The 25611-nt window shown below is 37.9% G+C and overlaps 6 protein-coding genes across 7 annotated transcripts; 2 read left to right on the top strand and 4 right to left on the bottom strand.

The window, feature by feature from the left end:
* Window positions 1-1684: 1684 nt before the first annotated feature.
* Window positions 1685-15774, bottom strand: LOC148182029 (uncharacterized). The gene is made up of 4 exons (XM_088049692.1): window positions 12171-15774; window positions 8006-12122; window positions 7137-7390; window positions 1685-2271 (listed from the first exon to the last, which is right to left on the bottom strand). Exons 1-4 carry the CDS (start codon window positions 15723-15725, stop codon window positions 2059-2061), a joined length of 8139 nt encoding a protein of 2712 aa, XP_087905818.1. The 5' UTR covers window positions 15726-15774; the 3' UTR covers window positions 1685-2058.
* Window positions 15775-15780: 6 nt separating this feature from the next.
* Window positions 15781-16305, bottom strand: LOC148182030 (sperm surface protein Sp17-like). Its single transcript, XM_088049699.1, has one exon. The coding sequence runs from the start codon at window positions 16016-16018 to the stop codon at window positions 15815-15817; it is 204 nt and encodes a 67-aa protein (XP_087905825.1). The 5' UTR covers window positions 16019-16305; the 3' UTR covers window positions 15781-15814.
* A 1112-nt stretch (window positions 16306-17417) lies between these two features.
* Window positions 17418-18422, bottom strand: Dph5 (diphthine methyl ester synthase). Its single transcript, XM_088049698.1, is given in 2 exon segments — window positions 17418-18162; window positions 18211-18422. Coding segments are annotated over 2 exon segments (858 nt in total). The 5' UTR covers window positions 18346-18422; the 3' UTR covers window positions 17418-17439.
* A 78-nt stretch (window positions 18423-18500) lies between these two features.
* IntS14 (integrator complex subunit 14) lies at window positions 18501-22983 on the top strand. Of its 2 annotated transcripts, none has more exons than XM_088049696.1 (6): window positions 18501-18829; window positions 21456-21626; window positions 21681-21852; window positions 21897-22087; window positions 22135-22710; window positions 22760-22983. In XM_088049696.1, exons 1-6 carry the CDS (start codon window positions 18671-18673, stop codon window positions 22979-22981), a joined length of 1491 nt encoding a protein of 496 aa, XP_087905822.1. In that variant the 5' UTR covers window positions 18501-18670; the 3' UTR covers window positions 22982-22983. The 2 variants fall into 2 exon arrangements, with proteins under 2 accessions (XP_087905822.1, XP_087905821.1); XM_088049695.1 differs by having other exon boundaries at window positions 18502-18829; window positions 21897-22090.
* Window positions 18856-21066, top strand: LOC148182033 (dnaJ homolog subfamily C member 2). The gene has a single exon (XM_088049694.1). The coding sequence runs from the start codon at window positions 19077-19079 to the stop codon at window positions 20931-20933; it is 1857 nt and encodes a 618-aa protein (XP_087905820.1). The 5' UTR covers window positions 18856-19076; the 3' UTR covers window positions 20934-21066.
* Window positions 22975-24314, bottom strand: LOC148182034 (uncharacterized). The gene is made up of 2 exons (XM_088049697.1): window positions 23951-24314; window positions 22975-23904 (listed from the first exon to the last, which is right to left on the bottom strand). Exons 1-2 carry the CDS (start codon window positions 24102-24104, stop codon window positions 22985-22987), a joined length of 1074 nt encoding a protein of 357 aa, XP_087905823.1. The 5' UTR covers window positions 24105-24314; the 3' UTR covers window positions 22975-22984.
* Between the last annotated feature and the right edge of the window lie 1297 nt (window positions 24315-25611).

A 25611-nucleotide genomic window follows, 5' to 3' on the forward strand; every position in this document is an offset into this window, starting at 1 on the left:
TTTCAATTTTTAAGAAGAACTAATATTTTCCAACTTTTGTACTAAAATTCGTATTTTGACATGTTTGGTGCCATCGTAATCAAATTTGGGTAGGTTACTACTTTTAAGTTGTTAATTAACACCACCAAATTGTAAAACTATCGAACAAGAAACACGAATTTTAGATTTTTTTTTTAAAGAACCTAACATTTTTCAACGTTTTTTACAAAAATTCGTAGTTGTGACACTTTTAACGCTATTGCAATCAAATTTAGGGAGGTTACTACTTTTGAGTTATTTATTTACTCCACCAATTTCTAAAATTTGAGAGCATGAAACTCGAGTTTTAGAAATTTTAGTTTTAAGGAGAAACCAATATTTTCCAACATTTTGTTCAAAAATTCGTAATTTTGACATTTTTGGTGATATTGGAATCAAATTTAGAGAGACTACTACTTTTGAATTGCTTATTAACTCCACCAAATTGTAAAATTATAGACTAACAAATACGAATTTTAGAAATTTTAATTTTTAAGACAAACCAATATGTTTTGTACAAAAATTCGTAATTTTGACATTTTTAGTGCTATCGAAATCAAATTTGAGGAAGTTACTACTCTTCATTTATTTTGAATGCCGTATTTCAAGGTCACAATTTGTAAAAAATTATGGAGCTCTACGGCAAATTTGAGAGGATTTACGTATTGAATTGAATGAAACACAAACAGGTCTTTGGCTGTTAAAGTACTTATTTATGTTCAATCCAACGCATAAATCTTCTCAAATTTGCCGTAGAGCTCCACAATTTTCCCAAATTATGACCTTGAAATGAGGTATTCAAAATAAATAAGTCTTACTTTGGAGTCGGTTATTAACGCTAGCAAATTGCAAAATTATAGACCAAAAAATAAAAACATTAGAGATTTTTACTTCAAAGACAAACTGAAAATATTCAACGTTTGTCTGTTGAATTATTTTTTCGACTAATTTTGATGATGTTGGCTGCAACACACAATATTTCTAACGTTTGTGGTTTTATAATCTCTGAAACGCAGCGTCCGATTGTTAGATGGAGTCCCAATTAAAAGAAGCTTCTTCGAAGGTCTCTGTAGATTCGATAATCGTTTTTTCTTTTTCTTTTTTGCTATAAAACCTTGTAAATCAGTGAAATCAGTGGAGAAAGTAAGTTAATAAACGTATCTAAAAAAATAACACTTTATTAAACATGTTATAAATTTGAGTTAAAGCTTTAGTTTTAGTAGAACAGTAAAAAATGGAGAAAAAGCGATTTTCCAAACTTACAGGGCGATCAATTGAAATCGACCAGCGTTCTGCTTATTATCTTTTCCTTGCTCTTTTTGCACTGATTATTCGAACATGGTTTTTATTTCAAGTTTATCTGCTTCCACGCGACAATATCAAACTCAAAAAAAACCTGAAGGTTTCCATAAAGTGCAAAATTGCATACCTGAGCATTACAATTTATTCTAATTTATCGAAACCGGAAACTTGTTTATTACTCATTCATTATCAAAGTATGTGCCGACTATTGCTGAGTCAGTCATATCATTTAGATCTCGCAAAATTTGATTAAAGCAAAATTTTTAATAATAATTTACGTCGTTCCGGGTCATGGTGTTTACGTCAAGCTTTAATTACTCCAAATTAGTTAATTGCGGTTAATATGATTAAATCAAAAGTAGACAAAGGTTTATATTTTTATTACGTTTCTAAGAAAATATAAATTCTTACAATTTTTCGAAAAATACGGGTGCTCAAAGTGGATTTGCGTACTCGTATTTATTCATGACTAAATACTACAAGTGCTTATCAGCTATTGTTAATATAATTGGAATTATGAGATTACGCTTAACAATTTGCAGAGCGACGAGATTTTCGCGTGTTACTAAAAGGAAAAATATGCCGAATTGAGGTTAACACCAAACGAAAATAACCTGCAATTGCAAATAAACCAAATCACATTATTTCTACATAGTGGAAATATTTATAAGATTGAACTTGCACCAGTTTTTCATGGCCGCGAATGGTGAAACGCCGATTTAAAATAAGAATGTTGCATTAGTGCGCCTCCTTCCCCTGCTTCTGCTTCTTTTGTCGTCTGCGAACCAGAAACCCCCTCACTCCGGCTTGGATCTTCACAGCCGACTTCTCCTCGATGTCACTTGGTTGCTTCGGTTTGTTCTGCAGCATCCGCCCGGACTCGGACAGTCTTCCGGCACTCTTGCGTCTCGCCGAGCGACGCTGGTTCGAGATGTCCCCGGGGGCGCTGATCTGCAAACGTGCTCTAATTATTTCGTTTAATTGATCATGATCGTTGCGCGTGGGCAATAAATCAATTCCTTATGAAAATAGCGATCGTCTTCAAGTGCTTGGGTTTTGAGCGGCAGCCAAACACGATAATTAACAAACAGGGAAGAAAATTGCTCATGAAAACGAAAACCAACTATGCGTCCTAGAACACCCCCTCTTTCAAATTTTAAATCGCCATAGGTTGAATTACTTACATTTTGAAAATTTATGTTTCAATAATTGCATTCTTTTTATTTTTTAAATTTTTGATGGTTTATCTGGTTAAAGTACTATAATCGACAACAAAATATTTGCTGAAAAAAGCATTTATGTCATACAACTCTGAAACCAAGACAACTGAGTAAAAAATTTGAATGACAAAATATTATAACTACAATGCTACAATTACAAAGAAAAGCATTTATGTCATACAACTCTAAAACCAGGACAACTGGGTAAAAAAATTTCAATAACGTAGTTGACAAAATACATAAATAAATATATTTTTTTTAAATATGTACTTGCATTTTGAAGCTATTTTGATATCAAATTTTTTCTACAAAATTAACACTTGTTGCAAAATAGTTGGAAAAAACCAAATTAGGAATCGCTGTGAGTTTTTACCTCGAGATTTACAGTTGGCCTCAAATACTGATAGGTGATAACTAGATCAGTATTCTTCGTGGCTTACAGCCATTTCTGACTTAACTTTTCTTATTTAACGATTTTTTGTCACATTTGTGTTAAATCAGTTAATAAAACTGTTTAGTTCTGAATGCATTGCAAAAGTTTAATATGCAATTTTAGATTGTCCTATAAATGTTCTATCAAATTAAAGCAATCGTAACTTGGTGTGAAGCGTAATAATATTTTTAAAGCCATTTTTAAAATTAATAGGCCGATTTTGCGTTCATTTTGCGGGGAGTGTACATAGTTAAAATTTCTAGAATGTGCGCCGTTTTCTTAACAATTTTCCAGTTTGCTAAAGTTAATATACGAGTGAAAAATAGAAAATTTCCCAATTTTTTCATAGCTGTAACACAAAAATTAATAAAATTACGAATTTTAGTGGTGGATGTCAGAACAGTTTGCTTCCTCTTGAAAATAAAAATTTCCAAATATTGTGTTTTTTGATGTACAATTTTGTAATTTGGTAGAATTAATACACGGCTCAAAAGTTGTAGTTTTTCCAAAATTTTGAAGGAAATCCACTATTTTCCAACATTTTGTACAAAAATTCGTAATTTTGACACTTTTGGTGCTACTGCAATAAAATTTGGGAAAATTACTAATTTTGAATTGTCTATTAACGCCACCAAATTGTGAAATTAAAGAGCAAGAAACACGAATTTTAGAAATTTTAGCTTTTAACCGAAACCAATATTTCCCATCTTTTTGTACAAAAATTCATAATTTTGACACTTTTGGTGTTATTGCAATCAAATTTAATGAGGTTACAACTTTTGAGTTGTTTATTAACTCTACCAAATTGTGAGAATATAGAGCAAGACAAAGGAATTTTAGAAATTTTAGTTTTTAAGAGAAACCAATATCTTTGTACAAAAATTCGTAATTTTGACACTTTCGGTGCTATCACAACCAAATTTAGGGAAGTTACTAATTTTAAATTGTTTATTAATTTCACCAAATGGTAAGAGTATAGAGCAAGAAACACGAAATTTAGAAATTTTAGCTTTCAACCGAAACCAATATTTTTCATCATTTTGTACAAAAATTCATAATTTTGACACTTTTGGTGCTATTGCAATCAAATTTGGGAAGTTTACTAATTTTGAATTGTTTATTAACGCCACCAAATTGTGAAAGTATAGAGCAAGAAACACGAATTTTAGAAATTTAGTTTTTAACCGAAACCAATATTGTCCAACACTTTGTACAAAAATTCGTAATTTAGAGTCAATTAACAGCTTAAAAGTTGTTTTTTCCCCAAATTTCATAGCCGTACCACTAAAATTACCAAAATTATCATAAAATTAGTTATGACAATATGATAACCACGTTATTGCAATTTCTTATCCATCTGCCTTGATTTTAGAGTTGTATGACATAAATGCTTTTCACATCTCTGCTTTTCGCAACAAACGTACTGTTGTCGATTATAGAATTTCAAAAGGCTAAACCATCAAAAAATTAAAAAATAAGAAAAATCCAAATATTGATACATAAATTCTCATAATTTTTCAAAATAAAAGTAATTCAACCTACGATAATTTAAAATTTGACTTTTTTTGAAAAAGGAGGTGTCCTAGAATACATTGTTGCTTTTCGTTATCATGAGCAATTTTTTTCGAATAAAATTCTCTTCCGCCGAACTGTGGAAGAAGGAACACCTTCACCTTTCAACGAATTGTTGCGCTTCCAAGCCCCCGAGTACATCGGGCTATTTTTGCGTTTTATAATTAGTCACAAGACTGAAAGCCAAACTCCAATATTAATAATCGTGTTGGGTCGTAATTGACATTGACATGTTTAAAGACGTCTTTCTTTCATAAATTTCCAAGAACAACATTCCGTGTTCAATGATCAAGGCGTAAACAATTTAATTTAGGAATATGATATACTTTCTTGGCACTGACACGAGAATTAGAAGCTACAAAGTCAATAAATGTTTGGAAAGCAAATACAAAAATTCTGTTTATCGCCGGTGCTGCGCTCGCATCAACAATCTATAAAACTGACTTTTATCTCCGGAGGAATTTTTAGTTTGCCGATGTTACACGTGTTGAAATTGCAAACAAAACGAAGAAATTTATTCGTGAAGGCTACACAGAAAAAACACTGTCCATTCTATGCAGATATAAGTGCAAATGAGGGGTAATTATACAAGTAGAAGACGTCCAATTTTACTTTCTTTTACGTTGGTGGGCCAAAATTAAATAAGAAACGCGCCAACAGACGTTTGGAATGCATTTTTACCACAATAAAATGGATAGAAAACACATTCTAACACCACTCGGCTGAAGTCTCGTGTTATAAAAAGAATTTCTAATTTCAAACCGTTTACGTTCGTGCGGCGTGGCCACCATGGAGGAGTTAAATTTGTTTGTAATCTCTTGATGACAATCGCATTAGCATTAGCGAGAAAACTTACAAACGTTTCAACAACAATTTGGCGCGATTTATCGACCACTAACCGTTTTACTTCCTATTTTTTGGCACAACTTTATAGTAATAAAACAATATTGTAGTTTCCTCAGATTATGTAACTTTAAAAGACTTAAAAATAGTTGAATTTTATGATGATGAGTCGAACACGAACGCGTTCATTATGAATCTAAAAATTGGTGCAATTAGCGTCATCCCAACTAAAAATATCGCAATTATGCGCGGTATGAATACATCAAATCTGTTCTAAAGTTAAGTACGGGGTTATCTGGGGAATTTATTTTTATTTTGTTGGGTAAATGGGAATTTAATTAACTGGTTTTCAAGTCAGGGAGTTCAGGAGGCTGCTGATTTACTAGAATTGTGAAATGTGGGGTTCTAAGAATAAGAATGCTTACTCAATGAAGCTAAGACGAGAAAAGTTTTCTTTTTCTTTGAGTTTTGAAATTGAAATTTCTAAAATATTTTTTGTGGTTCAAAAATTTTGTAATTTGGTGGAGTTGATCAATGGAATTGACGTAGTAATGCCTCCAAGTTTCATTGCGTGGCGTTAGAATTGTCAAAAGTGTGAGACTAATTAGAAAATTACGAAAATTTTTGGTTGGTCCTAAAAGTAAGAATTTTCTAGGTGGCCATTTTTTGATCTAAAATTTTGTAATTTGGCAAAGTTAATAAGCATGTCAAAAGTATTAATGCTCCTAAATTCCAGTGCTTTGGAGTTAACACCAACAGAGTTATTAATTTTAATAAAAATTTAGAGGTTTTGGATTTGATATAAAAAAATATTTTCTTTAATTTTTGTTTCTTGTTCTAAAATTGTGTAATTTGGTGGAATAAACCAATCAAACTCACGTACTAATGCTTCCAAGTTTCATTGATGTAGCGTCAAAATTATTAGAGTTGCGAGGCTAAATTAAAAATTTCTAAAATTTTTGGTTGGTCCTTAAATTAAAAAAATCCCCAGATTGCCATTTTTTGATCAAAAATTTTGTGATTTGGTGTAGTTAAAAGAATTTTCTGAAGTAGCAACGCCTCTGAATTCATTTTTATAGCGTCTAAACTACGAAAGTTAACGAAATTAACTAGATAGAAAATTGTGAAATTTTTCAGTTCGTTCGACTGAAAAATTTCTTTCATGTCTCAAATTTTTTTAATTTGGCATTAATTAATATACACATTGATGCTAATAACTCTACCCACTTTCAAATTTAGTAAAAAATTTAAAATGTTTAAAATTCTAGAAACTTTTTTTCTTTCAGAAAAGTCGCGGATAATCCTTTCGTTGTAAAGTCCTAATAAGTCCCTTTATATGCCATTTTTTATTATCAACATAATCCACGTAATAATTTAATTCATTTTAAAGTTGATGACCCATTCTTTAAGAAAAATTTTCCGTTGAAAATACTTTAGGTTAAGCTTGAATTTCAACACCTGATATAAAAACTAAGTGTAATTTAAACACATAAAATTATCAAACAACGTGTCATGTTTTTACTTAGAAACAAAAGGAATGTCTACCACTCAAAACCCAACAAATCGAAGCTATTTTCGCCTCAATATCAGTGATTAACACACGCAATTATTGAATAAGTCATAACAAACATCTCCATTTTATAAATATTTAACCTCCCATCGGTCCATTACGAAAAGCAAATAACCAAACCTCTGATTTACAGTTTTTGATCTCAAGAACGCGCCATGAATGCAAAAAACTCGCTTACCTTGTTCTTCAGTTGCTTCCGGACCTGGTAGCCCCGGAACCCAGCTTGTATCTTGGTGGCCGCTTCAGCTTCCATCGTTTTCTTCTGTATCTTTGTCGCGTTGTTCCTTTTTTCTGTTTCCATACCAGCTGCCGACGACGATGTGTTGTCTGGCTGAGTCTCACATGTTGAGGCGTCTTTATTTGACGCCTGCGCTCGATCCTGACCGTCGGTGCTGATTGACTCGGACAGGAGTGACGTCAGGACCTCAGCACCTGCTGAACATCGAGGAAAAGAAGTGTTAAATTTAAGGCCTTGGTGCGCCGACTTCCTGGTGTAATTGGTCAATTAGGTTTGGAGGCACGCGGAGATTTTTATTGCTGAAATGAGTAAGCAGGCAGAAAATGTGCAGTGATATGAAAATTCTTGTCCGATAATGTTATCGGCTTTATGGCGAGCGGCAATTTCGCGTTATTGCCGTTGAAACTGCCGTGTTAACGGCTTTTCCTAATTAAAATATTTATTGTGGGAGGTTTACCGCTATTAATAATCTGTTGAGGATAAGAGAATTTTTGCTTGACAAGTGACGTCTTTCTGACGATATTTTTACCGCGGAACAAGTATCCATCGTATGTACACCTCCAAGATTAACGACTGGATATACATGCTTTATTTTTAGTTTTGTTTTATTTGTGTCATGCCAGAAATCTGTTCCTTTCGAATAACAGACGTAATGGACGTTGGCAATAAAGCAAAATTGCCAAAAGTTGTAGATTTTCAATCATCTCTGCTCAATGTTATTGTCTTGGCAAGTGAATTAATGGAGTTCGCTCGTGCTTGACAATGAAAATCTGTGTGGGGCCCACTTACTATTATAACAAATACTTGACCTGGTGAGGCGTCGTTCAGCTGAACAGATAGGGGCAACACGTTATCGTGAAGTTCTCCCGTATTTACTAGACCTGGAGGTGTGTTGGGCTGACTTGGCGCCGGTGGAGTCAGCGAAATTGGGACGGTGATGGTGTCGTGGAACTCGCCGCTGTGCACCAGGTTGATGGTCGTTCTTCCTTTATCCTCTTTCTTCGGCTGATCACTGAGTTTAGATTCCTCCTCCAAGTCTTCAACGGACTCCGTCGACGACTTCACGTCCGCGTCTTCTTCTTTGATTTCCGAGAGCTCGCGGAGAGGAATGTGAATGCGGAGGAGATCTTTGTCGGTGTAGACGACACTCTGTTCAGGGTCGTCTGTACCGGAAGCAGCGTCGACTTTCTCAGTTTCGCTTGGTAGTGAACGTTCTGTTAGAGTTGAAGTTGTGGCTTCGGAGTCGTTCTCACTAAGACCGGAAGATGGTCTGTTCTTTTCTACTAGTTCTTGGAGTTTATTGTTAGTTTCGATCTCTCGTTCTAAAGCGAAAATGTTCAATTTGTTGTTGGTGTGGTCATAAAGAGGCGTATTTTGGTGAGCCGGTTCGTTTCTACTTGGATCTGCAGGTTCAGAGTTCGTGTTGTGAAGTTCGGATTTTCGGGTCGCTAAATCTTCAAATTGTATATTGTGGTCTTCTATTTCGCTTTCTAGGGCGGGTATATTCAGTTTATTATTCGTATTTTCTGAGAGTAACTGGTTTGTTGCACTTTTCTTGGAAGCATCGTCGTCTATTTTGTCGCTTCTTTCTGACTGAACCGTTTCTTTATCGTTTTTACTTTCAGTACTTGGTAAAGAGGAAGATTCGCTTATTTCTTGGTCTTTTTCTTCAAGTTTTGAAGGCTCAGGTTGACGTTTCTGCAGCTCCACAATTACATTTTCTTTCTTCACTTTATCTTCGCTTTTTGGTCCATTTAAGCTCGCTTGTTCTTCACCAATTTCAGGTTTCGGTTCTTGAGATGGACCATTCGCTGTTTCATCGTCTTTTCCCCCTTTATTTTCATCGTCCTTTGAAATTAACATTTGATCCGTTCCTCCTTCCATACCTTCTTCATCTTTTTTTTCTTCATCATCATCCATGGAGAGTTGCTTGTCGCATTCTTCCTGTGACACAAGCAAAGGCTGCGAACTGGTGTCATTAAAAATAACAGTAGCTATTGAATCGACCGATGTTGACGATTCTTGGCTGGCGGCCAGTAGCAATTTACTCGTTTTCGTCGCTTCGCTTTTTTCCCCGTTTTGCTCTTCAGCTTCGAGCGGATCATTTTTTGTTGGCTCTTGAATCAGTTTTGAAGAATTTTCTTTACTTATAGACTGTTTTTCTTCACTCTCTTTCGCTTCTTCCAGACTTTGTTTGCCTGATAATTTCCGGGCTGATTTTTGACTTCTTCCATCTTCGTCTCCACCTGTTTCTCGAGATTTTATTTCTTCCGCTTTTTTTGTTGTGGTTTTAATTTCTGCTTCTTGACTGCCGTTTTGCTCTTTACTCTTTTCGTTTAATTTGGCGACTTCAGTTTCATCTTTCTTTGACGATTCATGAACTGGCTCTGAACGGCTTCCATTTCCACTTCTTTTTATTTCTTTTTCTACACTTTCCTTTACTGTTTTTTTACTTTTTGCGTCTTTTTGATCGCCTCCTTGATCTAGTTTTTCTTCTACAACTTCTGGACCTCGTTTTTCTTCAGTTTTATCAGCTTCGGCTTCTACTGATCTTTGACTTGGTTTATTTTTTTCGTTTAATTTTATTTCTTCTTTTTGTGTTTTCTTCTCATCGTCGTCAACAATAAGTTCTTTTTTTGTAGACTCCTGACCGATTTTTGAAGAATTCTGTTCTTCACTTTTTCTTGTTTCTATTTCAGCACGCTTATGTTTTTCTTCACTCTTTTTTACTATTGTTTTATCCGGTTTTTCTTCATTTTCGGTAGCTCCCATTTCTATTGATTCGTGAGTGCTATCATTTTCTTTTTTTGGTTCATCCATTTTCTTTTGTACGTTCTTCTGATCGGTTTCAACACCCAGAGATTCTTTCTTTTCAGTTTCTTTAGTTTCTTCATTTGGTCTAATTTCAGTTTCATCTTCCTTTGACGACTCTTGGACTATTTTTGAAGAGTTTTTGTCTCCACTTTTCTTTATTTCATTTTCAATACTTTTACCATCTTTTTCTTCACTATCTTTTGCTGTTTCTTTACTTGCTTTACCCATTTTTTCTTCGACAACTTCTTGAGCTAGTTTTTCTTCATTCTTTTTAGTCTCGACTTTTACTGATGCGTGACTGCTTTCATTTTCTTCCTTTAGATCATCCATTTTCTTTTGTACGTTCTTCTGATCGGTTTCAACACCAGGAGGTTCTTTCTTCTCAATTTCTTTAATTTTTTCCTTTGATGTAACTTCAGTTTCGCCTTTCGTCGGCGACTCTTGGACTATTTTTGAAGAGTTTTTATTTTCACTTTTGTTTATTTCATTTTCAATACTTTTATCATGTTTTTCGTCACTATCTTTTGCTATTTTTCCCCTTGTTTTACCCATTTTTTCCTCGACGACCTCTAGAGCTTGTTTTTCTTCCCGCTTTTTAGCTCCGACTTCTACGGTTGCTGGACTGCTTTTAATCTCTTCTTTTTGTTCATCCATTTTCTTCTTCTGATCGATTTCAACACCCAGGGGTTCCTTTTTGTCAACATCTTGAATTTCTTCATTTGGTATAACTTCAGTTTCGCCTTTCTTTGGCGCTTCTTGGACAAGTTTTGAAGAGTTTTTATCTCCAATTTTCTGTATTTCATTTTCAACGCTTTTACCATATTTTTCTTTATTATCTTCTGCAATTTTTTCACTTGTTTCGCCCATTTTTTTACCAACAACTTCTAGGGCTTGTTTTTCTTCAGTTTTTTTAGCTTCGGCTTCTACTGATCTTTGACTATTATCATTTTTTCCGATAAATTCCTTCACTTTATCTTGAGATTTTTTCTGATTGTTCTCAACACTCAGAGATTCTTTTTCCTCATCTCCTTTAATTTCTTCATTAGTTTTAGCATGATCTTCAAGTTTTGAAGATTTGTCATCTTCAATTTTTTTCATTTCACATTCAGAACCTTTTTTCTGTTTCTCTTCATTCTCTTTTGCAATTTTTTCTCCTGTTCCACTCATTTTTCTCTCAACAGCTTCTTGGTCTTGTTTTTCTTCAGTTTTTTCAGCCTTCGCTATCTTCTGATTGCTCTCAACAGCCAGCGAATCTTTATCTTTAACTTCTTTACATTGCTCCTGACTTACAGTTTCATCTTTATGTTTCTTCTTTTCTTTTTCAACACTTTTATTAAGTTCGTCAGCCTTTCCTGCTTCTCTCTTTTTTCCTTCAACAACTTCTTGAGATCGTTTTCCTACATTTTCTTTAATTCCGAGTTTAATTACCGATTCTTGGCTGTCTTTTTTATTCTTTTCATTAAGTTTCTCCACTTTCTTTTCATCAAGTTCTTCGCTCTTTTCTCGCTTTTCCTCCTCTGGAATCATATCGGACGTGACCGGCCGTGTCGGCGCATCTTCATATCCCAGCCCATCATGGCCTGAAATTAGGTCAACTTCGTCTTTGTTTACTCTGCTATTTGAAATAGAATCATCAATTATCGCAGTCGTATCTAAATCAGACAGTTTATTTGTAGTCCTAGAGTTTAATTCCGCGCCCATAAATTTCACTTCGTTTTCGGTTTCTTTATTATCCTCTTTGTTACCCATAATCCTACTATTTTTAGCGCCCTCACTTTCAATCTGTTTATTTTCTCTGTTTTGTTGCGCGCTCGAGTTACGATTTGTTGAAACTTCCTTCTTTTTACTTTTCTCTTCAACAAGTGGAGAGTGACGTGGCACCTCCTGTAACCCCTCGAGCGTCTTCATAACTTGTTCATCAGACAGTTTAACTTCAGCACCCGTTTCTTCAGTGATGCTGTTGAGGCTGGAAAAAGTGTGTTTCTTTTTACGCACCATGTAGCCGCGGACTCCAGCCTGGATTCTCGTCGCCGCTTTAAAAATGTCGTCATCGGTTAATGCGCGTTGCGAATCCAACTCGTCGCATTCGCTCGGTTTTTGCAGTTCTGCTAACTGAAAGAAGAGTTAGAATTGAGGGAAAAACACGTGTTGCTGTCTTACCCTCGCATCGACGTCTTTGATGTTTTTTCGTACTTTGTAGCCTCTCCAGAGGGCCTGGATTTTCGACACGGCTTGGTGGGTGTCGGATTTTTTCACGAGTTCTAAAGGCTCTTTGGTTTTGACGTCTTTTGAGACGGTAGCGCCGAAGAACGTGTCTTTGGAGAGGTGTTTGCGGACCTTGAAGCCGCGCCAGAGGGACTGGATTTTTAGCACTGCCGCCAACGTCTTCATTTTTTCAACGTTTTCTGATTTAAGGTCTTCTTTTAATTTGGTTTCTTCATCTACAAATTGTTTCATTGTTTCATTACCAGGTGCATCTGAAGATAACGCCAAAGTGTCTTCTTTTTTGACATGTTCTTCTTTAGTGGTGTCTTCCGATTCTTCTTTGGGCGCTTCTTTAGTTGTTACTCCGCGATCTCCAGCAGTTCCATTTTCTACGTTGTCTAATTTGTTTCTTTTTTCTTCAGCTGTGGCGGCAATCTCTTTTTTGCTTTCTACAATTTTCTTAACTTCTTTTTCCCCATTCGCCTTCTTTCTAGATCGAAATCCTCTCCACGCAGACTGAATTTTAATAGCCGCAACAACTTCATTGGCCACGACGCTCATTTTCGGCTTTCCTGCACTTCCTTCAGACGTTTTCTTAATCTCCTGCCTCAGTTTATAAGGATTGTAGCTATTCTTAAAATTCGTACTCCTGTTTAGCTCTCCAGCTTCCTTAATCTCTTCACGCAGTTTCGAAGAATCAAAACTTGCCGCCTTTTCTTTGGATGAAACCGATCTTTTGCTTCTTTTCCTTTTAATTTCTTCATTCTTTTTGAGATCCGACGCGTCTCCGTCGAAGAGTTGTTCTTTCGATTTTGTTTTCTTCACTGGTTTTTTTATTGAATCTACGGACTTGACGCGTTTTACTTTCTTCTCGTCTTCTTTCACTTTTAATCGTTCTTGAGATGAGGACTTTGATTTGGTGTTCTTTATTTTGATGGCTTCTTTATGATCTTTGGTTTTGACTACCGGTTTTGAGGTTTCGGCGGTTTTGCTTCTTTCATTCTTGTTTGTATCTATGTTTTCTTTATTCTCATGGTTATCAGGTTTTGGCACTTTTTCCGTTTTTGTATCTTCCTTCGTTTCTTTCGTTGTTGCGCCAACCACTTTTAGCGTTTTGGTCAAACCGTTTGTTATTTTATCGAGATTTTCTTTATTCTCATGTTTATCGGTAGGTTCTTGTTGTCCCGTTTTTGTGTCTTCTTTCGTTTCTTTTTTTAAATCTTGCAATACATTTTTGGACGAATCTTCAGTGACTTCATTTTTGTCGTCAAGCTTTTTCTTATTATTTTCATCTTCCTTTTCAAGTTCTTGTGGTTCATTTTGTACATTTTCTTTCATGTTTTTTTCTACATCTTCTGTTTTGACTTCACCACTTGTATCCACTCTTTCCGACACTTTAGACAAATCCTCAGTGGTTTCTTGGGCTTTTTCGTTCTTGATTTTATCATCATCCTCTTTGTTCTTACGTTCATCTGTGAGTTTAAGAGACACTGCTTCTTGTTGCCCACTTTTCTCATCTTTATTTGTATCTTTTGTTAAATCTTTTGTTTTATCTCCTACAATTTCATTCTTTGCATCGATTTTTTCCTTTATTTCCTTTTCTAAATCTTCTATCTTATCGTTATCAACTGCATCAGCTTTTTCGTTCTTAGTTGTATCAACATCTTCTTTGCTCTCGTGTTCATTTGTTGACTTAACAGATGTTGATTCTTGTGCAATTTTTATTTTTTCTTTTACTTGCTTTTCTGTGTTATCATTGCTATTCGAACCAACTACTTTTTCCTTCTTATTTATATCAACATTTGCTTTCTGCTCTTGTTCATCGGTAGATTTTTCAAAAATTGAATCTTGTTGTTCCTTTGTAGAAACTTCCTTCGTATCTTTTTCTACATTTATTTTCTTATCATTATTACTTTCTTTCTTTTCATCAGCTTTAACAGCATTTTCTTTGCTTTCATGTTCATCGGTGGGTCCAACAAGTGTGGTCTCCTGCCCTACAATTTTTGTTTCTTCCTTTATTTCATTTTCTACATTTTCCAGTGCGGCATTACTTTTATCTTCCTTATTTGTTTTAACATTCTTATTCTTCTCATTTTCATCTGTAGGTTTGACAGTTGATTCTGTTTGTTCGCTTTTTGTAATTTCTGTTTTATCTTCACCTTTCGAATTGACTGTTTCTAAAGTGTCCTTTTCTTTATCTTTTTGGTTCAGAACATTATCAGCATTGTCTTTGTTCTCAGATTTTTCTGTGACCACAGATTCCACTTTTGTATTTTTCTCAGTTTCTTTTGCAAAATCTTCCGTTTTATCTTCAATGATTTCATTCTTCTTATCAACTTTTACTTCCTTATCACCTTCGCTACTTTCTTTGATTTCCATTGCATTAGAGAGTTTTTTTGATGCAATTTCTTCAGTTTTTGCTTCTTCCTTTCGTCCTTTTTCTAAATCTTTCGTTGCGTCTTTATCATTTTCTTTCAGTGTCTTAAAGAGGTCTTCGGTGGTCACTTTTCCCAAATTTTCATTTATTGATTCTAGAGCTTTAGTTTCGGTTTCATTTGCATGTGTTATGAAGTCTGCTTTTTCTTCGTCTTTCTTGTTTTTACTTGATTCTCTATTTTTCACGTCTGTTTTATGTTTTGACGCTTTTTCTTCAGTTTCTTCTGTAGCAAGAGTGTCTAAATTATTTGACTTTTCTTTGATTTCGTTTTGCTTATAATCTTCTTTATTAGGCGAAGAAGTCGATTTCATTGTTTGTTCTTCTTTATTTTGGTTTTCTTCGTTTTGCTTTAATTCAATTTTGTCTTCACTATCAGGAAGTTTTTCGTGTACTTCGTTCTTCAATTCTTTATCACCTTCCATTTTTGATGTTTTTTTATCTATAATTACATCTCGGTTCTGTTCTTCTTTATCTGTTTCATCTACAGACTGCAAGTTAGTATTTGTTTTAACTTCTTCTTCTTTCCGATCCACTTCGTCCACAGACTTAACGAACGAAGCATCTTCTCCTTTCTCCCCTGAAAGGTCTTCTTTTTCCGATTTCTTTTTCAACACTTCCTCCACCTTTAAGTCTTCAGCTCCCGCGCTCTTCAAGACGCAACCTGCAACCGTCTTCTCCACATTCTTAATAACTTCCACATCTTCCTTTTCCTTTGTTTTTTGACCAACTTTAATCACCTTCTTCGCACCGTTTTTAGTCCCAGACTTCTGCAATTTTGTCTCCGCCTTACGCGGTGTCTTCGCACTTTCTTCAGTGCTTCGACTCAGCGACCTTTCGGTGCTACGTGGTGTTCTTTTCGGTTCCTTTTTACTCTCATCCTTACTGTTTTTCCGAGCTTTTCGTTTATCTAGAAACGTTTTGGCTTTATCGATCTTTTCTTCTTTGGAACCGAGAGTCATTCTTCGTGTAATCAGTGGCTTTTTAGCCGGAGAGTCAGACATGATGCTTCTTTGACGAGTGAGTATCTTCGCCGTGTCTACAGAATTGGATTTTATTTTGAGGTTCCTCATCATTTTCTCGGGGGAAATTTGTTTCGCGGCGGAGTGGAGAGTTTTTCCGTGAGTTACTAAAATCAGATTTTAGTGAAAATTAGTCGGAGGATTTACCAACCTTTTAAAGATCCTTTCTCGCGAAGATTAAGAAGATTGGCGAAGTACTCAGAAGCGAATACACAAATGTCTTTTGGTTTCTTCAGAATTACTTCTTTTGTTAAACCTTCCATTAGCTCCTCGAGGCCCACAGGGACGCTCACTCGTTTTACTATCATTTCCCCGTTGTCACCTTCTACGGATGTCGCCATCTGCATGATTAGCAGTTGTGGACAGACGACTGAAGACTGAAGGATATTTGATAACAATGAGGTGTCCTTGGGATTGGTCACCTTGCAGCGATCGAAATTATGTCGTGACGTTAGCTGGAAAAGTAAAGTGGTCTGTTCGATCGATACTTCAAACAGCCCAGAAGGTTGAAATTAGAGCTGTTGAACCCATAATCGATGGAAGTTGTAAAAAACTTATTTACATAACTTCTTTTCTGGGAAGTTAAGACATAAAGGTAAGGTGGTTATTTGGTTGAAAGGAGCTACTGTTGAGCCCCTTTAACACCCTTAGATCAATAATTTTACTGCGCTGTTTTATTGATTTAACTTGAGGGAGAAAGTCCGCCAAGGTATTGAAGGAAATATGTTGTTAAGCCATCGTTTTTCTCCCGATTTGAAAACTCTAAATTTTTGGTTTTCACTTTCTTTGGTCAATTTCTCGCTTATTTTTGAAGCAAATTTGCTCATTTTACGCAGATTCCAAATCCGAATAAAATAATCGTGTTATAGCCGTCTAAAACTTGAAAAAAAATCCAACTCAATCGATAAAAAAAATTTCAATTTTTTGTTTTTTGGCCGCCTTTTTTAAACTATTTGTCTTACCGTTCTGAAATTTGGTCTGTTGATTGACTTTGAGCTGCTCTTGCGATTGATGTTTAGCTGAAAAGTACCAAACGCCGGTTTTGCCTTGAAAAAAATTATTAATAATCACCTCAAAGAAACCCTTTAAAAAAAAAATCGGTTAATAATATCTCGTTTATTCTTGAAACAAACTCATGTTGTTTGCGTTCATTTTACGCAAAATTTCACGCGGAATCCAAAACTGTCTGAATTTTTAACGTACGTCAAGAAATAACCGAATTAGAAGTTTTTGAATTTTGAGTCGGAAGTTCCGGAATATTTAGGGCTCCATATCTCCGAAACTACGACAGATAGAAAGATGAGGTTTTCACCATCGTTTTTCTCACCTTTGTGTTGTCAAGAATCGATTCTTACATATCTTAAATTCAAAAATTATATTAAACAAATTTTAGTTATTTAGTTTTTTGTTCTTAACTCTGAAGAAAAACAAAATTACATAACTGATTGTGTTCTTTTTCTGTAAAAGTCGTTACAAATACAACAAAAAACAATCGATGAAGCAAGTTGACCGTTTTATTAATTTTCATAATAAATTGAGGTGACAATAATAGATTTTTCTCTTAAATTGGGTGAATAGATAAGCCTGTAATTTTCTATTTTTGGAAATTCAACCGGAATCTTAGTCAGACCAGTTGTTTATCATTGACAATCATTTTCATAACATAATAAGGTATTAGAAGAGGTCATTGTGCGCAAAAACTGTTCTTTCGGCTCTAATTGATTTGAGTTAACAAAAATAAAACAATTTTAGATAATAAAAAGTTTATTCAAATTCTAAATTGTTCAAGATATTCCAATTCAAGAGGATGCAACACTGGACTTGGGACTATAAGAGAATGCAGGGGCCTCCCTAGATCCACACTGGCCATCCTCTCAAGACTACACGCCACAATTTGTTGATTGTCAGATCCAACTCTCGCCAAGCCCACACAAAGTCTCTCTTCAGTAACTACAAAGAATTTATTATTCAACAGTTTTCATTAACTTTCAATTATACCTGAGCCCCCTGGGTCTTGTTTCTTTACAATTTCGAGTAGCTGCTGAGCTGCTTCACCCACAGACATGAACCTGGGAGGCATAAACTCCTTTTTCTTCCTAGTTAAACTCTCTAAAGTTGGTTCTTTAACTTTGATATCCAATAAACACAACGTGTGCATCTTATTCGTGTAATTTGAGACAATTTTCTGGAAAAAACTGTCTGGTTTCCAGGTTTCAGTCCAATAAGGAATGGACACAGTCTCTCCAAAATTGTACAACTGCAAACCACAACACCCCACAGCGTTCAAGATAGACGCATTGTGAACAACTTTAGTCTGAATTCCTCGTTCCCGCGCTCTCAGAACCAGATCTGTGTGAGTGGTGGCCCCAAAGGGGTCCCCAACCACCAGTAACGCGACGTCGGTGGTTTCTGCACCTTCCAGGATGTCGTCAGCGCCCTGTTCGACAAGATCGCGATCAGCCACAATCAATTTTCGCCCGTAAAACTCCTCCTGGAAGTAAAAACAGGGTCATGGGGGCACAGGGTGGAAATTACTCACTAGGGCCTCCGTTCCGCATGTTAAAATCGACGTGTAGGCTTCTAAATAGACGCGGTCACACTTTTTGATTATTTCCAGCCCTTTGACTGTGACATCCTTGCAGTCGCCGAGGCCGAGTCCGATTATGAAGAACATTGTGGAAAGTGAGGTTAGCAACAGACGTCAGAAAAAATGTAAAAAGGGGGATTGGGGGTGACCAGACGTTTGATAATCGCTCTTTTATTACGATAGAGTTCAAAAGTGAGGTCCTTTTAATCACAGAGTGTGGTAATTCCACGAAAACCCGAAGTAAGTTTCAATTTTACTAGGGACTTTCGTGTTTCCACCACACGTGGTCTGTTGATTTGACATTGACAGCTAAGAATTTGACATGTAAACAAACGCTTTTAGGCATTGATTTTAATATATTGTGTGGTTTTCCTTCCGTTTTGCGACTTTTAGTGAAGGAAACAGTCTCAAGATGCCCACGGTGCTCCTCCTGGACGTGTCTCTCTCCATGACCCGCCCGGTCCAAATCACCGAAACTGCGGAAACCACAAGGAAAAATTTAGCAGTTTTGGGTATAAATGCCTTTTTGGACCATTTGAGCGTCCACTCCAAGCTCGAGTTCATCTCTTTGGTAAGTTTCGAAAACTAAACCTAACTTTTTTTTTGTTAAGTTGGCAACGCTCCTAACTGCCAACGAAAATCCCCCAGATTTTGACGTACACCATGCGGGAAAAGTTGTTGCCATTCAGTGTTTTCCGTGAAAAAACGTTTTGAATTGGCTTCTCTCGTAACTCAACGAACTCCCCGGCTTCGGTTTCTAGAAGCGCAAAACAAGTGATAATTTTTATGTGATAAACACGTGACGAGGTTAGGTCACAATGGGTGAAGTAAAGTTGGCTAAAAATGGGAATCGGTGCACTACGGTGGCCATACGGTACCGCTTTATCCTGCAGAACGTCGGCGACGAGCAGCTGGTGAAATTTGTCCCGCACAAAGTCAAGAAGTTGAAGGTAGAGCAGGTGAAGGAAGAGGTGCAAGAAGAGTTGACTCCGGACAGTGTGGAGTACGAGGACGACGTGGAATACTTGCGGAGTTTAGACCCGAAGGAGTGGAAGAGTCAGGACCATTACAAAGTCCTCGGAATTCCCGATCTTCGCTTCCGGGCGACTGAGGAGATTATTAAAACTGCGTACCGAAAAAAAGTGCTCAAACACCATCCAGACAAGCGAAAAGGGCTGGGGGAGGAAATAAAACCCGACGACGACTACTTCACGTGTATTACAATGGCATACGAAACTTTAGGGAACCCGCTAAAGAGACGTTCTTACGATTCCGTCGACCCAGAATTCGATAATAACATCCCGAGTGGCAACGACCTCAAGAAGGATTTCTACGAGCTCTTCAAGTATTACTTTGATTTGAACTCGCGGTGGTCCGAGAAGACGCACGTTCCGACTCTAGGGGGGCCGGAATCCAGCCGCGAAGAAGTGGAGAAATTTTACTCGTTTTGGTACGACTTCAAGTCGTGGCGCGAGTACTCCTATGAAGACGAAGAAGACAAGGAGAAGTGCCAAGATCGAGACGAGCGGCGGTACGTAGACAAACTCAACAAAGCCGAACGCCTCAGGAAGAAGAAAGAAGAAATGTCGCGAATCCGTAGTTTAGTTGACCTGGCTTACAATAACGACCCCCGGATCGCTCGAATTAAACAAGAGGAGAAAGACAGGAAACTCGCGGCGAAGCGAGCGAAACAAACCGCCGCACAAGCCAAGAAAGAGGAAGAAGAGAGAATACTCAAAGAGGCGCTCTTAAGAAAAGAGCAAGCCGAAGCCGCCGAACGCGCTAGAATCGAAGCGAAACGCCAAGAACGCGAGGCTCTCAAGAGAGCGCTGAAGAAAGAACGGAAAATCCTCAGAGATTCGTGCAAAGCGAACAACTACTTCGCTGATAACACAGAGCAGAATCTTGTCAACATGACCGGGCTGGAGACGATTTGCGAGATGCTGTCGCTGGAGGAGCTGGAGGAGCTCAACAAGAATATGATCACCGACGCGAAAACTGCCTTTGAAGAAGCCTTGAAAGACATCAATGACCGCATCGAGAGGGAGAAACAGGAGGTAATAGAAGCGGCGAAGCAGAAATCCACAGATAACAACAAAGACGCGGTTGCTAAAGCAGTTCCTGATTGGAATCAAGAGCACATCCAGCTCTTGGTCAAGGCGGTGAATCTCTTCCCTGCCGGCACGAATCAACGCTGGGAAGTCGTCGCTAACTTCATCAACCAACACGGGAGCTTCGATTCCAGCGCGAGGTTTAATGCAAAGTCGGTCCTGGCCAAAGCGAAAGACTTGCAAAATACTGACTTTTCGAAGAATAATTTGAAAGACGTGGCTAATAAACAAGCGTTTGATAATTTTAAGAAGGATAAGCGCAATGTGTTGAATGTCGACGAATCAGGGATTTCCAAGAAGCTAGACGGTGTTAGTCAGAACGGTGACAAAAAACTTACAAACGGTGACGCGAAGCCGAAACTGGAGACTCCGTGGACGACCGCTGAACAGCAGCTGCTGGAGCAGGCTTTGAAGACGTACCCTGCATCCACTGCGGAGAGATGGGATAGAATCGCCGAGTGCATTCCTAATAGAAGTAAAAAAGAGTGCATGAAGAGATACAAAGAACTCGTGGAGACTGTGAAGGCGAAGAAAGCCGCTCAAGCGGCGGTCGGAGCTAAATAATGTCTGTAGGGAATTGTGTTTATTTATTTTTTGCAAGCCTGATGCCCTAACAATAAAGCGAAGTGTAAATCTGTAATAAAGCCGGTAATTAGGACATCCTCTTAAATTATACAATAAAGTTATATCTTGACAAGACTGTGTTTTTATTGCGCATTTTTTGGTACAAGGCCGAAAAAGGTATTACCGAAGTTTTTTGCGACGAGGTCGACAAAGTGTGTCGCTTTTTCTAGATGGCGTTTTCCTTATATCTTGACAAGACTGGGTTTATTTTCATTTGCGCACTTTTTTTTAACAAGGCAGAAAAAGGTCTTACCTCACTGAAGTTTTTTGCGACTAGGCCGATAAAGTGGCTGCTAAATTTCGATGTGCCACTTTTTCCAGATGGCGTTCTTATATCTTGACAAAACTGGGTTTCTTTTCTTTTCCTCACTTTTTGGTACAAGGCAAATAAAGGTCTTACCTCAAGTTTTTTGCGACTAGTCCGATAAAGTGCTGCTAAATTTCGATGTGCCGTTTTTTCAGATGGCGTTTTCCTCCCTCTACGAGGAAAAATGCGCCTTCACCCGAGACTACTCCCTCATCAAAAACGAGCTGCAAAACATCGACGATTACGACAAAACCTGCATCGAAACAGCGCTCCACGGCGTCAACCAGATGGTCCTGGGGGAATGGGGTAACAACACGGCGTGCCAGGTCTGTCGCGTACCTCCTATATTAAGACCGCCAAGAATGTCTCGATATTTTTAGATAATTCTTATAACCGATGGAAGCACCGGCCTCGGACCAATGTCGCTGAAAGAGTCATTTTCGACGTTGAATCAGCGCACGGTATCGAACCCATTTCCGGTCCCCTTCTCGTTCCCCGCGAAGCTCCACGTTGTTTGTATAGCGCCGTCAACAGATCCGAGTTTGGTGAAATGTAAGAATCTCTCGGTAGAAACCCGCGCTCATCTTTTCTTCCAGCGAAACCTTTGTACCAGAGACTCGTGGATTTGACAGGGTACGATGGGTCAATTTGCGTCCCTGATGGTCCTTTGAACGAGACCACGGTGGTTAGCATGTTTCAGAAGTTAGCCGAAGACATGTACGCGTCGTTCAAAGGCACCCTCAAGTGTGGGAATTTAGAGTCGAAGGTCATCCTCTCCCCGGCGCCTGTGGTGAGTTCAACACCACTTCACCTGGCGCTAACACACAATTTCAGCCCTACACCAAAATCACCGACTTCGACTACCAGACTTTCACGCTCTCGGAGCTGATCGAAGTCTGTGGCTTCATCTCCGTGCCGGACGTGGGGTCCCCCATGGCTGTCAGCCGCCATTTGGTCCTCCCAGCGAGTGCTAACAAAGACCACGTCCCGCTGCCCGCTGAGATCGATCTAACCGACGACGAGGCGACGGATGAAGGCAAAGCCCCTTCGTTCTGTGTCCTCCTGCATGGAGCCCTCAAAGTTGAAAACATGGCCGCATTGGTCACTCTAGCGGACAACTGGTTCGGGTTTGTCTACTCCTGGGCCGACTCTAAGAAGAAGTCGAATTTGATGCTGACTATTCTCACCCCCGGTTCGGATGTCGTACCCTGGCTGGGCGATTTGCACAATTTGGGGTCTTTAGATTCACCCCCGGAACAAACAGGATCGTTTCCTGTGCGACCACAGGAAAAAAGGAGTTATTCCCAGAACGGCGTCGTCTGGATAAGACAAGCGGGGCTGCAGAGCGACATCCAGAAGATACTGCGACACGCGAGGAAGCTCCCGGAGAAGACGCAACAGTTTTACAAAGTGAGAACCCCCGAATTTAGTCACTGTTAGTTAAAGTTTGTTGTTCCAGGAGCTCAACAGATTACGAAAGGCGGCAATTTCGTTAGGATTCCTCGATCTCTTGAACGGATTAGCGTCGATTTTTGAGCAAGAGTGTTTGCAGCTGCCGGGGAGCGCCCACCCTGACTGCTCTCTTCAGTTACAACACGCCGCGGAGGTTCTCCGGAAGACGCAGAATCGCGACATTAAATACGTTGTTGTACCTTTACAGACTAATTATAACAGTTCTTAGTTGCTATTGTTTTATTTTACAACAAGGGAACAGTTTGGTTTTAACTAAATGCGGAAATTTAGGGAGACGAATAAGGCAAAGCACGCTTCTGACAGCGGGTCCAGTGTAGTGCAACATCGCGGAGTGCATCTCGTTTCGTGCGGTCAAAAAACTGTTGTGCAGAGGCGGCATCTTGAAGTTATTTACGCTGTTTCGGGCGAACGAGTAGGAGAGGATATGGATGGTGTCCAAGAGGTGCCGCTGAAACGACGTTATCATGTAGAGGACTGTTAGCACCATTCCGAAGATTAACAGTTTGCGGATTTCGTTCGTTTTTTTCGTGACGATGTTGTTGGTACCACTCTTCACCGTCCTCCCGAGCTTCACTGTTAAAACAACCAGACTTACGAGTAAGAGGAGCACAGGCAGTACGACCTTAAACACCAACATCGAATACTGCAAGATTTGTCCATAGAACATGTCTATAAGTCCGCACAAAGCGTAGTTTTCCTTCAACTTGAGCGTCGACGAGAAGGTGAAGTTTGGCACACTCAACGACACCCCGACAATCCACAAGAAAATCGTCGGGAAAATGATGGAGATGTCGTCTTTCCGCTTCCGGTAGTCGATGGTAACGAGGCGGTTTTCCTGCTTCGTCACGAGACACTCGTTGGAATCGTCAGTGCTGCAGGAAGTCAGCGGGTTTTTGTTGTTTTTCTTGATTTGCAGGTGGTGGAGGTTCCAGAGGGAAATCGCGTGGAAGTTGAAGCAGAGGAGGAGGTAACTTAGTACGGTGTTGAGGAGGACTTCCGTTCCTTTGAAAATGGGGCAGTATTCAGGGGGGATGAACCAACTCTTGCGGTTGAGGGTGAGGATCTCGCTGGCGGCGACGAAGAGGACGGCGATGTCCACCAGCGCCAGTTGAAGGATCAGCGAGAGAATACCTTAAGTTTCCAGAGGGTATAAAGAAGTGTTGGAGGTGGTACTCACCGTTCCTTCTGCTGCGAAGGAGCGCCAAGGCGTGCACGGCATTGACCACTCCGCCGCATCCCAAAAGAACAAAGTAGACCATCATGATCGATTGTTGTACCACTGTGGTGTCTGTGGCATTTTCGCTAATTTTAATTTCCGTCTCATTATCCATTTTACGGCGCGAAGAACATGTGTACAGCACAGGTTCTTAAGTGTACGTCATGACGAAGACTGGCGTTTATTGTAAGGGAGAACGCATGATGAATAATAGTTAAGTGTCTGTATAAAAAGAGTAAAACTATTGAGAAGGGGACATGATATACCGCGCACATGTCTCGGATCGCATTTGTGACATTATTCTTGGAAGTCTTTCACGACCCTGCTTAGCCTGTTCAGCAAGGTTGGTCAGTGGCGTGCGGCCTTTGTACTGGTGGTAATGACATTCTATTTTGGGACACGCTGTAGGTTTAAGAATGCGATTACCGCGGCGTGATTTATGCGAGGAACATATGGATTTAAACGGGCCCATAAATCTGACCTGAGAGCGAAAATCGACTTTAAAATTTGCATTTTTAGACAGCGGCAAAAGTTAAAATTTTTCTACAAATTTGGCTGCTATAGTTAAATGCAGAAAATAATAAACACACTTTTTTCATAATATAAATCACGAAAAGAAAGCTTTAATTACAAACAAAAATTTTCAAAATTGGACAACAGAGACATCAATAATAGCGTAATAGGAATTATTCGTTTTTCTTTCTAAACGATTGTGACCTAGTGTGGAAATCCTATTAGCCAACTCCATTTTTTTACCAAAATTATTTTTTTTTGTAACGTAATGTAATGAGAATATCAAATATTTCAGAATAATAGAAACCTGATAGAAATGTTTAGAAAATGCTTAAAATTATAAATTTTTTGTTATTAATTTAACAAATATTTAACAAAAAAAAACAAAACAACATTAAACCATCAAACAATAACCAATCAATTAATAAAAAACTTCAAAAATCTTGAGCTTCTGGCCTGTGAGGAAGTTTTTTAAAATAATCTTGATACTCTTCTGGAATCTATTTTAGAAGCGACATCAATTTTTTATACTTTATACAACGAAGGTTGTCTTAAAAAACAGTTTTTTTGACGACTTAAACTGAAAATGGAATTTTAATGCCTCAAAAGCGGCCTAAAAGTAAGTCTTTTCTGGCCGCAAACATTTTTGGCCGATCAATGGTGGCGCCATCAATCCATCATTAAAAAAAAGCTCGGCCAAAAAAGAAACACTTTTTGGCTTTGGTACACAAATAACTATTTTTGTAACGTAATGTAATGAGAATATCAAATATTTCAGAATGATATAGAAACCTGATAGAAATGCTTAGGTAATGCTTAAAATTTTCAGGTCGGTCGTCAATTTTTTTTATTAAAATAAAAGTTTTGTTAAATTTTTTGTTATTAATTTAACAAGTTTTTAGAGCTACTCTTGGCTGGATATACACAGCCAGATCCTCTTCAGAATCAAAAGAAGAATATAGAATAAATTGCAGTCGATTGTTTGAGTTTCCAATTTACCCAAAAATTGAGTTAAGCTGTTTTCGCACTCAGACACAGAAATGTTCGCGCGTTTATTTCATTTTTAAATATATTACGACATCTAATAAAAACATAAATAGATCATATTT

This window comes from Gnatocerus cornutus, chromosome 1 (genome assembly GCF_029298725.1).
Source record: "Gnatocerus cornutus isolate USDA-ARS CGAHR chromosome 1, icGnaCorn1.1, whole genome shotgun sequence".
Classification (NCBI taxonomy): Eukaryota; Metazoa; Arthropoda; class Insecta; order Coleoptera; family Tenebrionidae; genus Gnatocerus; species Gnatocerus cornutus.

Coding starts and splice junctions, on each gene's coding strand:
- LOC148182029 (XM_088049692.1), bottom strand. CDS start 15,725: ATGATGAGGAACCTCAAAATAAAATCCAATTCTGTAGACACGGCGAAG. Junction 12,123..12,170: donor TCAAAGACGTCGATGCGAGG/GTAAGACAGCAA, acceptor CTCTTCTTTCAG/TTAGCAGAACTGCAAAAACC. Junction 2,272..7,136: donor GGAAGCAACTGAAGAACAAG/GTAAGCGAGTTT, acceptor GCACGTTTGCAG/ATCAGCGCCCCCGGGGACAT.
- LOC148182030 (XM_088049699.1), bottom strand. CDS start 16,018: ATGCAGATGGCGACATCCGTAGAAGGTGACAACGGGGAAATGATAGTA.
- IntS14 (XM_088049695.1), top strand. CDS start 18,671: ATGCCCACGGTGCTCCTCCTGGACGTGTCTCTCTCCATGACCCGCCCG. Junction 18,830..21,455: donor AGCTCGAGTTCATCTCTTTG/GTAAGTTTCGAA, acceptor CCGTTTTTTCAG/ATGGCGTTTTCCTCCCTCTA. Junction 21,627..21,680: donor GTAACAACACGGCGTGCCAG/GTCTGTCGCGTA, acceptor CGATATTTTTAG/ATAATTCTTATAACCGATGG.
- LOC148182033 (XM_088049694.1), top strand. CDS start 19,077: ATGGGTGAAGTAAAGTTGGCTAAAAATGGGAATCGGTGCACTACGGTG.
- LOC148182034 (XM_088049697.1), bottom strand. CDS start 24,104: ATGGATAATGAGACGGAAATTAAAATTAGCGAAAATGCCACAGACACC. Junction 23,905..23,950: donor CCTTCGCAGCAGAAGGAACG/GTGAGTACCACC, acceptor TGGAAACTTAAG/GTATTCTCTCGCTGATCCTT.